The sequence below is a fragment of the Micromonas commoda genome, chromosome 3 (genome assembly GCF_000090985.2).
Source record: "Micromonas commoda chromosome 3, complete sequence".
Lineage (NCBI taxonomy): Eukaryota > Viridiplantae > Chlorophyta > Mamiellophyceae > Mamiellales > Mamiellaceae > Micromonas > Micromonas commoda.
In genome coordinates, this window is record NC_013040.1 from 64,729 (window position 1) to 79,988 (window position 15,260).

Sequence of the window (15,260 nt, forward strand, 5' to 3'; positions counted from 1 at the left end):
GCTGCGGGACTCTCGAGCTACCGAGCGGGTCCGCGCCTGGTGGAAAGGGAGAGCGTAGGCCCCGAGCGTGGTGAAAATACGCAAAACCCCAAAAGGTTCCGGGAATCTTCTCAGACTGGTTGCTTGTGGTGAGACAAATGCGGCGAAATTAACTCGTCAACCTTGAGTCGTGAAGCAGGCGAAACACCGGCGAAGGATGGATGTTGCGCGAGAGAAGAGCCAAAACAGGCAATCAGGAAATCTCAACTCCTGCGCCAGAGCCACAGGCGCCGGGACCCCGAAGGTAGGAGGGTTCAGGACTGCGCCAGAGAAGGAAGCGGGAGTAGCCCGCGACCATGGCTCCCAACGGGGAAGACATGCCGCCCGCTGGGCTGGGACACACGGGCAGAACGCAGGCGGAGGTGAGCAGACCGCAACCCCGCAGACAACACGTTTCGCACTGAGGGCGCCCCTCGGAGGAGGGTCAATTTCTGGCGAGGAGGGGACCGGCGAGGTCCCGAACCGCCATCCCCGGGGCTCGATCGCGATCCGCACGGGTCTCGAAGAGCGCCACTTCTCGAACGCCCGCGAAGGCCGCGGTCGCCCATTCCTCTCGAGACCCCTCGCGGCGAACGCGCCACGCCCCCCGCTGCGCACTAAAATTGGATTTTTCCGACCTCTCACCCGCACGCGCCACCTCTCTCTCCGCAGGATGGTGTCGGGAGGGCCTCGCTCACGCGAGACGCGCTCGCAAACCAGCTCTACCTGAAGACCAAGCCCCCGAGCGCCACCGCGTTCAGGCCCTCGCAGACCATGGGCAGGACGAGCGCCCTCAAGGTGCGCCACCCCATCCACTCGATTCGCCCCCAACGATCGGATCGGACGTCGGAGCCCTCGCGTGCCGCGCTCTCCCCGCCCCGTGCCGCGCGCCCCCTCGAACCCGACCCCGACGCTCACGCACCTCCTTCTTCCCCTGTCCATCCTCCTCGCAGTCCACCGGGCGGCTCGAGCCCCTGACCGCCGCGCGGCCCCCCGCGGTGTCCGCCCCCGCCATGATGGGCACAGCTGGCAGGAATAATGCGATGGGCGCGACGTACGAAACCACCGTTCGATCGTCGACGCCCGCGCGGGTGGGTGGTGCCGTCACGCTCGCGCCCCTCACGCCCACGGGGGATTCCTCGCGCGCGAACGGATCCCTCGGAACGACGGACGCCGTCCCCACCGGGTCGCTTCGCGTGTCTCCCTCGAAACCCCTGCTCCGGCCGGAGTCTGAGGATGACGGGTACCAGTACCTTGCGCTGCTCCGGTGGATGCGTCGAAACGCGGCGGACGAGGAGCGCCGGGTGGCGAACGCGCTGCCGCCCGGTCCGCACGGCGCGGACGAGTTTGTGTACCTCGCGAGGCTGGACAGGGACCCGAACGACTGGCAGCCGTACGCGCTGGGCGTGAGGGAGTACCACGGCGTGGACAGGACGGATTACTACACGATGTCGGCGCAGGGTATCACGCACTTTCTCGACGGCGTGCAGCCCGAGTTTATCACCGCGGAGCGATGGGAGCTCGAGGTGGCAAACTACAAGAAGATCAAGTCCCTCACCGTGTTCCGCACGTACAAGAAGTGGAAGAGCTGGAAGCTCTGGCGCAAGAGCGTGATGAGCGCCAAGATGCAGCGAGCGGCGTCGGTGTTGGAGAAGAACCTCTTTGTGTTGGACCCCGTGTTTGCGCCCACCATCGACAAGATCCGCGACGCGTGCAGAGAACTGAGCAAGAAACGTCTCAGTAAGGTGCGCACCGGCGAGGTACGCACGCTCGGCGCGTTCGTGGACGAGGTGAAGGAGGCGAGGGAGGAGATGACGGAGGAGTTTGCGCGGTTCAGCGCGGAGCAGACTGCGACGGTGAGCGACGCGTGTCAACGGTCCCTCGACGCGATGGAGGCGCGCCTGGAGGAGTTCTACGGCGACGACCTCCCGTGCACCGACCGCATGGACAGGATCTCTGGCCACGGATCCGCGGGCCCGTCCTCGCCCGCGGCTGGGCGGGGGAGCGCGACGGGGAGGATGAGCGGGCCGGGGTCCAAGAGGGGCGGGTCCGAGGATGCGGCGCAGTACGCGTACACGGTGGCGGCGACCCGACGCACCGAGCAGCGCCGTTGCCTCACCTTCGTCAAGCTGATGGATTACGTCATGTGCGACACGATGCACGACATGCTGCTGGACAGCGTGACCGACGTGCTCTCCGCGACGAAGCAGTGCGAGGAGGACCAGTTTGAGATGCCCAAGCCGCCGTACAGACTTCACAAACCCCGGCTCAAGGTGCAGTCCGCGATGAAGCGGATGTTCCGCAAGATCACCCAGGAGAACCGCAGGCAGAGCGCGAGCAAGAAGGTGCGGGAGGCGGCCAAGGAGAACCAGCTCATGGACACCATCAAGGACCGCCAGATGCAAGCGAGGCACGAAAAGGAGGATGATGAGCTCAACAGGTTCGAGCCCGAGTTTCCGGTGTTGCCCCAGTTTGAGGTTGAGCTCGCGTGGGACGAGCGCGCGTCGCAGACGGTGTTTGAGCCTTCCTTCCACGACTTCCAGTCGGAAGTTGAGAAGACGGTCAAGTCCTTCATCGACATACTCGCCAAGGTGAAGCGCCTTCCCGACGACAAGGCGCTCATGTCCAAGATGACGGATGCGCTCGAGATGGAGCAGTCGTCCGGCAAGGGCGTGGACATGGCGGACCTCGCGTACACCGAGCGGTGGCGCGAGCTCGTGAGACAGGTTCGCAGGTCGCTCGCGTTCGGTTTCGACACCGCCACCAGGTACAAAGACAACTTCGACATCTTCGTGAACATGAAGAAGAAGAACGCCGAGACGTCCACGTCGCAAATCGTGGAAAATTACAAATCCGGCGACCTCGTCATCGACAACTTCCGACGAGATACCATCACCTACCTCGACCAGAAGAAGCGAATGGAGGCCTTCTACGTTGATCAAAACGTGGGCATCGTCAAGATCAAGTCACAGCGGCTTCAGACCGCGCTCCTACCCTCACCGACGGCCAAGCTGGAGGAGCTGTCGAAGATGCTACCCGGTTTGGCCGCCGAGATGTTCGACAAGTTCATCGAAGAGGTTCACGCCGGAACCAACAAGCTGGCAAACCCGCCAAAGTCCGCTGAAGATTTCATGGACGTGATGCGGTTCTGCGTGGACCTGCGGGAGTCCACGCTGGAGAGGCTTGGTGCGCAGGCGGAGGAGGTGAAGGCCCTGTACGACCTCATCAACGAGTTTGGCTTTCCCATCAAGGAGGAGGACCAGGCCAAGTTTGCGCTGCTGGAGGACGACTTCGCCATGCTCGAGACGGTGCTGGACGAATCCGAGGGCCAGCAGGAGGATAGAATCAAGCAGTTCGCCGCGGAGATGATCGAGGCCGGCAAGGAGGTCAACCAGAACCTCAAGGACCTCGCCAAGGCTGCCACGGATGAGATGATCCTCGATGTGGAGGCGCCGAGGGAACAGGTGCTCGAATTCGTCGAGGATCTCACAACCAAGGTGGAGGCGCAGCAGGCAGAGGCCAAACGCATCGTCAAGATCCAGGAGACCTTCAAGGTGGAACCAACCGAGTTCGAATCTCTCAAGGCTGTGGCCGAGGACGTCGCGCTCAAGCGGTCCATGTGGGTCAGCGACAAGGAGTTCGACGGGCTCGTGGTCACCTGGGCCGAATCGGTGTTTGACCAGATTGACGTGGCGTCCATGGAGGAGAAGGTTCAGAAGATGGGTAAGCTCTGCGTCAAGCTGGAGCGCGGCCTGCAGCCCAACAGCGTTGTGCCCGCGTTCAAGGCTAAGGTTGACGCGTATAAGCAACTCCTGCCCGTCATCAGCGCGTTGGGCAACGACGCGTTGTTGATGCGCCACTGGGACAAGATCCAGGAGATCATCGGCCAACCAATCGTCCGCGACGAGACGTTCACGCTGCAGAAGATCCTGGACATGAAGTGCCCCGATCACTCCGATGCCATCTCGCAGGTTTCCGTGGAGGCGACCCAGGAGAGGCAGCTCGAGTCGCAGCTCGAGAAGATTGTGAAAAGATGGCAGGATGTCTCCTTTGCTGTTACCAACTACAAGGAGAGCAAGGACACCTTCATCTTGGGCGGCTTGGAGGAGGTGTTTACAGCGCTCGAGGATTCTATGGTGACCATGACCACCATCCTGTCCAGTCGCTTCGTCGCGGGCATCAGGACCGAGGTCGAGAAGGTGGAGAAGAACATGAACGTCTTCTCGGACACCCTCGACGAGTGGCTCGCTGTGCAGAAGAACTGGATGTACCTGGAGTCCATCTTCAGCGCTCCCGACATCCAGCGCCAGCTCCCGAACGAGTCGAAGCAGTTCTACGGCGTGGACAAGATGTACAGGGACGTGATGCGCAAGACGCGAGAAAACGACAACGCGATGCGCGCCGCCACGACTCCGGGATATCTGGAAAAGTTCCAGAAGGCGAACGAGACGCTAGACTTCATCCAAAAGAACCTGGAGGAGTACCTGGAGACGAAGCGCATGGGTTTCCCGAGGTTTTATTTCCTCTCCAACGACGAGCTGCTCGAGATTCTGGCCGAGACCAAGAACGTGCAGGCCGTGCAGCCGCACATGTCCAAGTGCTTCGATGGTATCAAGTCCCTCGACTTTGGCGAGGACCCCAAGAGCGTGGACATCTTCGCCATGTTCAGTGCGGAGGGGGAGCGGGTGCAGCTCGGGAAAAATTTGAAGGCTCGTGGCAACGTTGAGCAGTGGCTCACAGCCGTGGAGGCTGCCATGGTCGCCGCGCTCAAAAAGCAGGGCAAGGAGTCGTACGTGAGCTATGCCAAGGAGGCGCGGACCGATTGGGTGCGCAACCAGCCCGCGCAGATTGTGATCATGGTTGCGCAGATTTACTGGTGCCGCGGCGTCATCGAGTGCCTTGAATCTGAAAACCCGGTGGCGGCTATGGAGAAGTACCTGGAAAAGAACCGATCGGACCTCAAGGATATGACCGCGGTGGTTCGCGAGGACCTCACCAGGCTGCACCGCAAGATCATCGCCGCGCTCATCACCATCGACGTGCACGCACGAGACATCGTGGAAGAGCTCTGGCAGGAGAAGGTCGAGTCAGTGAACGACTTTAAGTGGCAGATGCAGCTCAGGTACTACTGGGACGACAAGGACGACATCTGTCTCATCCGCCAGACCAACACGCTGTTTAATTACGCGTACGAGTACCTCGGTGCGCAGTCCCGCCTCGTGGTGACCCCGATGACGGACAGGTGCTACATGACGCTGACCGGAGCCATGCACCTGAGGCTGGGCGGCGCGCCCGCGGGACCCGCGGGTACGGGCAAGACGGAGTCGACCAAGGATCTCGGCAAGGCGCTCGGCGTGCAGTGCGTGGTGTTCAACTGCGGAGATAACCTGGACTACAAGTTCATGGGTAAGTTCTTCGCGGGCTTGAGCCAGTGCGGCGCTTGGGCGTGCTTCGATGAGTTCAACCGTATTGACATTGAGGTCCTCTCAGTCGTGGCGCAGCAGCTTCTCACGATCCAAAACGCCATGAAGGCAGGGTTGGATATTTTTACCTTTGAGGGCCGTGAGATGCCGCTGAAGCACACGTTCGCCGTGTTCATCACCATGAACCCCGGTTACGCCGGTCGCACCGAGCTCCCTGACAACCTCAAGGCGCTCTTCCGGCCGATGGCGATGATGATCCCCGACTACGCGCTCGTCGCCGAGGTGATGCTCTTCTCCGAGGGTTTCGAGACTTCCAAGGACCTGTCGCGCAAGATGACCAAGCTGTACAAGCTCTCGTCCGAGCAGCTTTCCCAGCAGGACCACTACGACTTTGGCATGCGTGCGCTCAAGTCGTTGCTCGTCATGGCGGGTGCACTCAAGCGCGGCTCCCCGGACCTTGACGAGCAGGTTGTCCTCATCCGCGCGATGCGCGATGCAAACCTACCCAAGTTCCTCTCCGCTGACTGCGAGCTGTTCGAGAACCTGATCATGGACCTCTTCCCGGGCAAGGTTGTCCCGGAGAGTTCATCGGGTGACTTGGAGCGGGCCATTGTCGAGTCAATCAACGAGGTTGACCTGCAGCCAAAGGAGACATTCGTCACCAAGGTTGTCCAGCTCTACGAGACATTCAACGTGCGCTTTGGCGTCATGCTTGTCGGTCCCACGGGCGGAGCCAAGACGACCAACTACCAGATTCTCAAGTCGGCGATGACAAAGCTTCGCAACGAAGGCCATCCCAACGACTCGTTCCAAGTAATTCACACCTACGTGTTCAACCCCAAGTGCATCAAGATGGGCGAGCTGTACGGTGAGTACAACTTGGGCACGGGCGAGTGGACTGACGGCCTGGGATCCACCTTGATTCGCAACGCCGTGGCGGACCAGACGATGGAGAAAAAGTGGGTCGTGTTCGATGGCCCCGTGGACGCCATCTGGATCGAGAACATGAACACCGTGCTCGACGATAACTGCACGCTTTGCCTTCCCAACGGCGAGCGAATCAAGCTCAACCCGATAACGATGCGAATGCTCTTCGAGGTCCAGGACCTGGCGGTGGCATCTCCCGCGACGGTTTCGCGGTGTGGAATGGTGTACATGCCCCCCAACGAGCTCGGCTGGCTCCCCTACGTCACCACCTGGGCGAACACGCAGCTGCCCGAGGCGATGACCGACGATACCAAGGCTTACATCCTGAGCCTGTTCAACAAGACCATCGACGGCGGGCTGTCCTTCATGCGCAAAAACCTCAAGGAGGCCATACCCACCGTAGACATCAACCTGGTGACGTCGCTCACGGCGCTGTTCAAATCGCTGGTGCAGCCCGAGAAGGGTGTGGACTTTGCCGATGACAAGCTCAGCCTCCACCCCAAACTCGCCAAGGTTTTCGTCTTCTCCTACGTCTGGTCGCTGGGCGGTAACTTGCAGGAGCAGTTCCACGCGCAATTCGACGAGTGGGCGAGAGCGCACTTCGCGGACAACATCAAGGAGCTCGAGAAGGTTCCCCCCGCGGATGAGGGTGCCGTGCTTTACGACTTTTACGTGGTGACTGACGACATTGACTTCCCCAAGGGTCGGTTCGAACACTGGGACAAGGCCGTGAAGCCGTTCAAGTACAGCAAGGACGTGCCCTTCTTCCAGCTGCTGGTGCCCAACCTTGACACCACACGCTTCTCGTTCCTTCTGGAGACATGTCTGGACGTGGACAAATCCCTGCTGCTCACCGGTGGCACGGGCGTGGGCAAATCGGTGATCATCACCGACTACCTTGCGAGGTCCCAGGAGCCCAGGGGTCTGGTCAACATCATCCTCAACTTCTCTGCGCAGACGCCCGCGAAGGACACCCAGCTGTTGATCGAATCCAAACTGGAGAAGAAGCGCAAGACTCGGTTTGGCGCGCCGCCCAACAAGAAGATTGTGCTCTTTGTCGACGACGTCAACATGCCCGCGCGTGAAACCTACGGCGCCCAACCCCCGGTCGAGCTGTTACGTCAGTACCAGGACTTCCGCGGCTTCTACGATCGCGAGAAGCTCTTCTGGAAGGATGTCGAGGATACCACGCTGGTGTGCGCGTGCGCGCCACCCGGCGGCGGCAGGCAGGAGGTGACGCCCCGGTTCTTCCGCCACTTCAACATGCTCAACGTGCCGCCGCCAAACGACGCCACGATGAAGATCATCCTCGGCTCAATCTTCAGCGGGTTCCTTGACTCGTCCTTCGGGCCAGAGAACGATAAGAAGTTCCCCAAGGAATTCCAGGAGATTGTCACGCCAGTGGTTGACTCGAGCGTCGAGGTTTACAGGCGCATGAGCGAGGAGCTCCTGCCCACGCCGCAGAAGAGCCACTACACCTTCAACCTCCGCGACCTGAGCAAGGTGCTCCAGGGCATGCTCCTCATCACCCCGGATAAGTGCAAGGCTCTTGACGTCATGACGAGGCTTTGGGTTCACGAGAGTATGCGGGTGTTCCACGATCGACTCATCAGCGTCGAGGATAAGGACTACTATAAGGTGATGGCCTCTGAGCTCGTCGAGAAGAACTTCGCCGTCGTGCTCGAGGGTAAGTACGAGGATCCTCCGGTTCCGGAGGGCGAGGCCCCGCCCGAGCCTGAAGTCGACGAGGACGGCAACCCAGTCGAGTACAAGCTGGGCACCAGGGCATACAAGGACTTGTTTGAGGATCGCAACATCATCTTTGGCGACTTCCTTGACCAAAACTGCGAGCCCGAGGAGCGCGTGTACGAGGAAGGAGACGACATCCCCAAGATGATCAAGATCATGGAGGATTACCTGGAAGAATACAACTTCAGCGCCACGAACCAGATGAACCTGGTGTTTTTCATGGACGCCGCCGAGCATGCCACGCGAATCGCGAGGATTCTGCGGCAGCCACGCGGCAACGCGATGCTCGTGGGCGTGGGCGGCAGCGGGAAGCAGTCGCTCACGCGGTTTGGAAGTTTCATGGCGGGGTTCAAGTGCTTCAGCATCGAGCTCACGCGCGGTTACGGCATCACTGAGTTCCGCGACGACCTAAAGAACCTCTACGTTCAGACCGGTATTGAGGGAACACCCACTGTGTTTTTGTTTACGGATACGCAAATCGTCACGGAGGGTTTCGTCGAGGACATCAACAACATCCTCAACAGCGGCGAGGTTCCCGGACTGTTTGCCCAGGACGAGAAGGAGCGAATGATGACCGAGATTCGTCCGTACGCCGAGTCCCTTGGCTTGAACCCAACGAAAGATGTGCTCTTTAGCACGTTCATCAACAGGGTGCGAGACAACCTCCACATCATCCTGTGCATGTCCCCCGTGGGCGAGGCTTTCCGGTCTCGATGCCGCCAGTTCCCCTCTCTGATCAACTGCTGCACCATCGACTGGTTCATGGAGTGGCCCGAGGAGGCGCTCACCAGCGTCTCCAACAAGTTCCTCTCCACCGTGGACCTCGGCTCGCCCGAGGTTAACAAGCATGTCGCAAACATGTGCGTCGACGTGCACATGTCCGTCACCCAGACATCCGAGCGGTTCTTCCAGGAACTCAGGCGCAAGTTTTACACGACGCCCAAGTCTTATCTCGACCTCATCAACCTCTACACCGCTTTGCTGGCCGAGAAGAGGGAGGAGCTGGGCAATGCGAAGGACCGCCTGCTCAACGGTCTGAACAAGCTCGCGGAGACCAACGTCATCATCGATAACTTGAAGATTGAATTGGGCGAACTGCAGCCTGTGCTCGAGGAGAAATCTGCGGCAACCGCCGAGCTCATCGAGCAGGTCAACAGAGACAAGGCCGACGCCGCGGAGGTCGAGAAGAAGGTGATCGAAGAGGAGGCCCAGGCTAAGGCGCTGGCCGCGGAAACAGAAGCCATCGCGGCATCTGCCAAGGCTGACCTCGAGGAGGCCATGCCCGCGCTGGATGCGGCTGTCGAGTCGCTCAATGCCCTCAACAAGAACGACATCGTGGAGATCAAAAACCTGCCCAGGCCCCCGCCGTTGGTGGGCGTCACCATGGAGGCTGTGCTCACTCTTCTGAAGGAAAAGACGGACTGGGCGAGCGCAAGGAAGGTTCTCGGCGACACCGGTTTCATGAAGCGCCTATTCGAGTTTGACAAGGATAACATCTCGCCCAAGACGCTCAAGCGCCTGGAGAAGTTTGTCAACCGCGAGGATTTCACTCCGGAGATTGTCCAATCCCAGTCGCAGGCGGCGAAGAGCCTCTGCATGTGGTGCCGCGCCATGCACGTCTACGCGGGGGTGGAGAAGGTGGTCAGACCCAAGCGAAAGGCGCTTGCCGAGGCTGAGGCATCGCTCGCAGCGACACTCGCGGCGCTCAAGGAGAAGCAGCAGTTTCTCAAGGACGTCCAGGACAAGGTTGCGCAACTCGAGAAGGACCTCGCCAAGGCCGAGGCTGAGTCCCAGTCCCTCAAGGACCAGGCTCAGCTCACCGAGGATCGCCTGGTGCGCGCGGAGAAGCTAACGAGCGGCCTCGCCGACGAGGCTGTGCGCTGGAAGTCAACCGCCGAATCCCTCGGCGACCAGCGCGAGTTACTGGTTGGCGACGTCTTCGTCTCCGCCGCTTGCATCTCCTACTTTGGCGCGTTCAACGGCGCCTACCGCGACGAGCTCGTGGACCTGTGGACGAGCCGGTGCCGCGAGCTCGGCGTCCCGGTCAGCGAGAACTGCTCTCTCAAGAATACGCTGGCGTCCCCGGTGGAGATTCGCGAGTGGAACATCTGGGGCTTGCCCACCGACGACGTGTCCGTCGATAACGGCATTTTGGTCACACGCGGCCGACGATGGCCGCTGATGATCGATCCGCAGGCGCAGGCCAACACGTGGGTCAAGAACATGGAGCAGAAGAACGCTTTGAAGATCATCAAGCTCACGGACGGCAACTACCTGCGCACGATGGAAAACTCCATTCGCAACGGTACCCCAGTGCTTGTCGAGGACATCGGTGAGACTCTCGATCCCGCGCTCGAGCCCATCCTGCAGAAGGCTGTGTTTGTGCAGAATGGACGCACGCTGATCCGTTTGGGCGACACGGACGTTGACTACGATCCCAACTTCAAGTTCTACCTCACCACGAAGATGCCCAACCCGCACTACCTCCCCGAGGTTTGCATCAAGGTTACAATCATCAACTTCACGGTGACCATCAAGGGCTTGGAGGACCAGCTCCTCGGCGACGTCGTCCGCAAGGAGCGACCGGACCTCGAGGAAGCGAAGGACCGTCTGGTGCTGTCCATCAGCAACGACAAGAAGCAGCTCAAGGACCTCGAGGACAAGATCTTGCGCCTGCTGAAGGAGTCCGAGGGCAACATCCTCGACGACGTCGATTTGATCAAGACGCTGGAGACGTCAAAGACGACATCCACCATGATCAACGGCCGCGTGAAGGAGGCGGAGCAGACAGAGGCGTCAATCAACGAAACCCGCGAGAAGTACAGGCCGGCCGCCATCCGCGGCTCCATCCTCTACTTCGTCGTCGCGGACCTCGCGCTCATCGGGCCCATGTACCAGTACTCGCTCAACTTTTTCATGAAGTTGTTCAACCAGTGCATCGACAACTCAGAACCCAGCGAGCGGCTCCGCAAGCGACTCAAGAATCTCATGAGCTACACCACCTACTTCGTGTACGTTTCCGTCTGTCGCGGTCTCTTCGAGGAGCACAAGCTGCTGTTCTCCCTGCTCGTGTGCACGTCCATCATGCGGGTCATGACGGTTCAGGAGAAGTTCGACGAGGCCAACGTGGGTGACGCGGAGGAATCCGACGAGGAGGACGAGGACGAGGAGGCAAAGCCCGAGGTTGCCGCGCCCGTCGAGTCCCCTGCGGTCATCGAGGCTCGCGAGTGGAACGTCTTCCTTCGAGGCACACCCCTCAACTACGAGGCACCGGCCAAGACTGTGGAGTGGCTCACGGACGCCGTCTGGCGAAACGTGTGCTACCTCGAGACGGACCTCCCCGACTATCTCACCGGATTCACCGCGGATATGGCGGCCAAGTCAGCCGAGTTCGAGGCTTGGGCCGAGTCGGACTCGCCGTTCCAGGAACCGATGCCCGGCGGCTGGGACGATAAGCTCACGTACTTCATCAAGCTCGCGGTTGTGAAGGTTTTCAAGGAGGACAAGGCTGTCGCGTCTGCGCAGCAGTACATCGGCGCCGAGCTCGGCAAGGCTTTCACCGAGGCTCCCCCGTGGACCCTCGACGACGTGTTCCCCGACACCAACAGTCGCGTCCCCATCATCTTCATCCTCTCCACCGGCGCGGACCCGACCGCGATGCTCCAGAGGTTCGCCACCAAGATGGGCTGGGTCCCGGGCGAAAGGCTGCACTTTTGCTCGCTGGGCCAAGGCCAGGGTCCAATCGCGGAGGAGATGGTGTCAAAGGCGCAGGACAACGGCGATTGGGTGTGCCTCCAGAACTGCCACGTGGCGAGTTCGTGGATGCTCTCACTTGAGGCCATGGTGAACAACATGAGCCAGGACTACAACCCCGTGCACGACGACTTCAGGCTCTGGCTCACCTCCATGCCCGCGGCCATCTTCCCCGTCTTGGTGCTCCAGAACGGAATCAAGCTCACAAACGAACCTCCCAAGGGTGTCCGAGCCAACATGAAGCGAACCTTCAACGACATCCAGGAGGACGTGTGGGAAGGTTGCTCCAAACCCCAGCCGTACAAGAAGCTGGTCTTTGCGCTCTCAACCTTCCACGCCATCATCCAGGAGAGGCGCAAGTTTGGACCGCTCGGCTGGAACATCCGGTACGAGTTCAACGCGAGCGACATCGAGTGCTCGATGCTCACGCTCAAGATGTTCCTCGAGGAGCAGGACGAGATCCCGTGGGCGGCTCTAGTGTACGTCACCGGGCAGATCAACTACGGAGGCAGGGTCACGGACGACCTCGACCGCCGGTGCCTCATGTCCATCCTCAAGAAGTACTACCTGCCCGACATCTTGGACGATAACTACCGGTTCACGCCGTCTGGGACCTACTACGCGCCTCCGGAGGGTGACCTGTTCTCGTTCCGCGATTACCTCGAGCAGCTCCCGTTGACGGAGGCGCCCGAGGTTTTCGGGATGCACCCCAACGCGAACATCACCTTCCAGCTGCAGGAGACGCGCAAGATGATGGACACCATCCTCTCCATTCAGCCCAGGGCGACGTCGGCGGAGGGTGGCAAGTCGCCCGACGAAATCGTCGCCGCCCTCGCCGCCGAGATTGAGTCCAACATCGCGCCCCCACTGGACCTGGACGACGCGTGCCCCGGTCTCTTCGATCGAACGGCGTCCGGGCAGCTCAAGTCGCTGTCGGTGGTGCTCGGTCAGGAGATTGAGCGCTTCAACAAGCTCACCAGGCGCGTGCTCTCGTCGCTGAAGGAACTTCAGAAGGCGATCAAGGGCATCGTGGTGATGACGGGCGAGTTGGAGCAGATGTACACCGACTTTCTGAACAACAAGGTTCCCGGCCTGTGGGAGAAGGTTGCTTACCCGTCCCTGAAGCCCCTCGGCGGATGGATCGTCGACTACCACAGGCGCATCGACTTCATGCGCACCTGGCTCACCAAGGGGAACCCCAAGTCGTACTGGCTCAGCGGGTTCTTCTTCCCGCAGGGCTTCATGACCGGCGTGCTGCAGGAGCACGCGAGGAAGTACCAGCAGCCCATCGACGCCCTCAACTTCAACTTTGAGGTGTTGGAGGGCAAGGAGACGGCCGAGGACATCACGGAGGCGCCCGAGGACGGCGTGTTGATCGACGGCCTCTACGTCGACAACGCCAGGTGGAACCGCGAGATGAAATACCTCGACGAGAGCGACCCGGGGGTTATGATCTCGAACCTCCCCGTGGTACACTTCGTTCCCGTGATGGGGTACTATCCCCCGCCGCTCCTGGCGCCCGCGGACCCCAAGGAGTACCAGTGCCCGCTGTACAAGACGAGCGTGCGCGCGGGTATCCTGTCCACGACGGGCCAGTCCACCAACTTTGTCATCTGCGTCGGGCTGCCGATCCGGCCGGGCACCGACTCTGACTTTTGGGTGCTGCAGGGCGTCGCGCTGCTGTGCGCGACGAACGACTGACGAGATTATTCTTTTACGCAAGACGACATTAGCTTAGCGAGGCGCTCCGGATCCGTGGCACAACGAGGAGCCCCGATTGTAATTGCAACCGTAGTAATCAAACCAACCTCGGCGAAACTTCACGGCTATCGAAATACATCGCTACAGACTATGATATACTACACATTCCCGTCGGCTTTGAGGATCGCCATCACGTCGTCGGGCAGATCCGCCAGCAAGTACTCGAGTTGCGCCGCGGCTCTCTCCCGCATGGGCACCCTCCCCATCCGAAGCCAGGCGATGATGTACATGGGTTTGAACAATTCGTAGTTCCACGACCACTGGTGCCACCACGACAACGGCTCGTAAGAAAGCACGTACCATATAACAAAACCATACGAGTAACAGAACGCCGGGATGAAGATCCCAAGGTTGGCCCAACGCAGGTAGTCATCGGTCGTGAGGTCGAGGGAGTAGAACATGTAAGCCATCCCTGCACCATTGACACCGAATACGATCAGGTTCACTGTCTGCCCAACCCCTTGCAGCACATCCAAGGCCTCGTATACCGACCCCTTGCCGGTGCTGATCTTGAAGCCCATAAACAAGCAGTTTATGATCCCACATAGGTTACACATCAGCGAAACGTTGGCGAAGAATGCGCCCATGATGCCAAAGGTTGAGGTAGCATCGAATCGAAGCAAGTAAGAACTGAAGAACATCACCAAACCCGCGATCACGGCCATGAGTTCGCAAAGATAGCAAAGCTTCAACACGCGCCTCTCGGGTGGGTGGCACAGTACATGCATCCCAAAAGCGGCGAGACCAACCTTGTCCTTCTTGTCGAGCGACCGAGAGAAGTACCGGCGCACGAGGTCTTCCGCAATCGCGTGACCGAACAGGTGGTTTTTGTTGGATTTAGCCGAGGGCATGCGCCCAGTCGTTCCATCAGAGATGTGAACCTTATTGTCCATCATCATCTTCGAGGCGAACATTCGCGCGAAGGTGGGCGTAAGTAGACCCGGAGGTTACAGGGGCCTTCTGGACACGCCGTGAGCGCCGGCCTCGTGTGCCGGGCGGGGCGGAGGATTTTTGTCGGCACGGTGGTTCGTGTCCGATCTCCGAGGAGAGAATCTCTGACTTTGCCGCCGACAGAGCGAACCGCGCGACGACGGCGGGTATGAACCGGCGGGACGAACCCGGCGCGTCCACGTCTTCCTCGTCTACCCTCGTCGCCCTCGTCGACGGCGACTGCGCGCTGTGCAGCGGCTACGCGCGTCTCGTCTCCGCGCTCGATGGCAAAGGCGCGGTGTACTTCGAGACGCAGCAGAGCGACGCGGGGCGGGCGCTGCTCAAGCGGTGCGGGATGCCCACGGACCTGAGCTCCATCGTGGTCGTCGAGGTGTCACCCAAGGGCAAGGCGGTCGGGTACGTTAGGTCCACGGCTGTGCTGAGGACGTTCCTGGCGCTCGGGGCGCCGTGGTCGGCGCTCTACCTGACCGTGGCCATCCCCGAGTTTATCCGCGACGGGGTGTACGGGCTGGTGGCCAAACATCGGTACTCGGTGTTTGGGACGAACGGCGGGAGATGCGCGCTTCCGGACGCGGTGACGCGGCGACGGATCGGCCGCGTACTCCCCGCGGGCCTGCTAGACTAGCCCGTCTCCCTTTGCTCGTACACTGGTTCAACTACACGGGTTCGCTACTGGCG

The 15,260-nt window shown here is 60.5% G+C and overlaps 3 protein-coding genes across 3 annotated transcripts; 2 read left to right on the plus strand and 1 right to left on the minus strand.

The window, feature by feature from the left end:
* Window positions 1-335: 335 nt before the first annotated feature.
* DHC1.3 (dynein heavy chain) lies at window positions 336-13,675 on the plus strand (the record flags this gene model as incomplete). Its single annotated transcript, XM_002500298.1, has 3 exons — window positions 336-401; window positions 691-816; window positions 972-13,675. The coding sequence occupies 3 exons, from the start codon at window positions 336-338 to the stop codon at window positions 13,569-13,571; spliced, it is 12,792 nt and encodes a 4,263-aa protein (XP_002500344.1). The 3' UTR covers window positions 13,572-13,675.
* Window positions 13,676-13,729: 54 nt separating this feature from the next.
* MICPUN_56611 (predicted protein) lies at window positions 13,730-14,527 on the minus strand (the record flags this gene model as incomplete). The annotated part of the gene is made up of 1 exon (XM_002500744.1): window positions 13,730-14,527. The coding sequence occupies one exon, from the start codon at window positions 14,525-14,527 to the stop codon at window positions 13,730-13,732; it is 798 nt and encodes a 265-aa protein (XP_002500790.1).
* Window positions 14,528-14,719: 192 nt separating this feature from the next.
* MICPUN_107856 (predicted protein) lies at window positions 14,720-15,253 on the plus strand. Its single transcript, XM_002500299.1, has one exon. The coding sequence runs from the start codon at window positions 14,731-14,733 to the stop codon at window positions 15,205-15,207; it is 477 nt and encodes a 158-aa protein (XP_002500345.1). The 5' UTR covers window positions 14,720-14,730; the 3' UTR covers window positions 15,208-15,253.
* Window positions 15,254-15,260: the final 7 nt, after the last annotated feature.

Excerpts from the sequence above, each read along its gene's own strand:
- MICPUN_107856 (XM_002500299.1), top strand. The coding sequence starts at position 14,731 with ATGAACCGGCGGGACGAACCCGGCGCGTCCACGTCTTCCTCGTCTACC.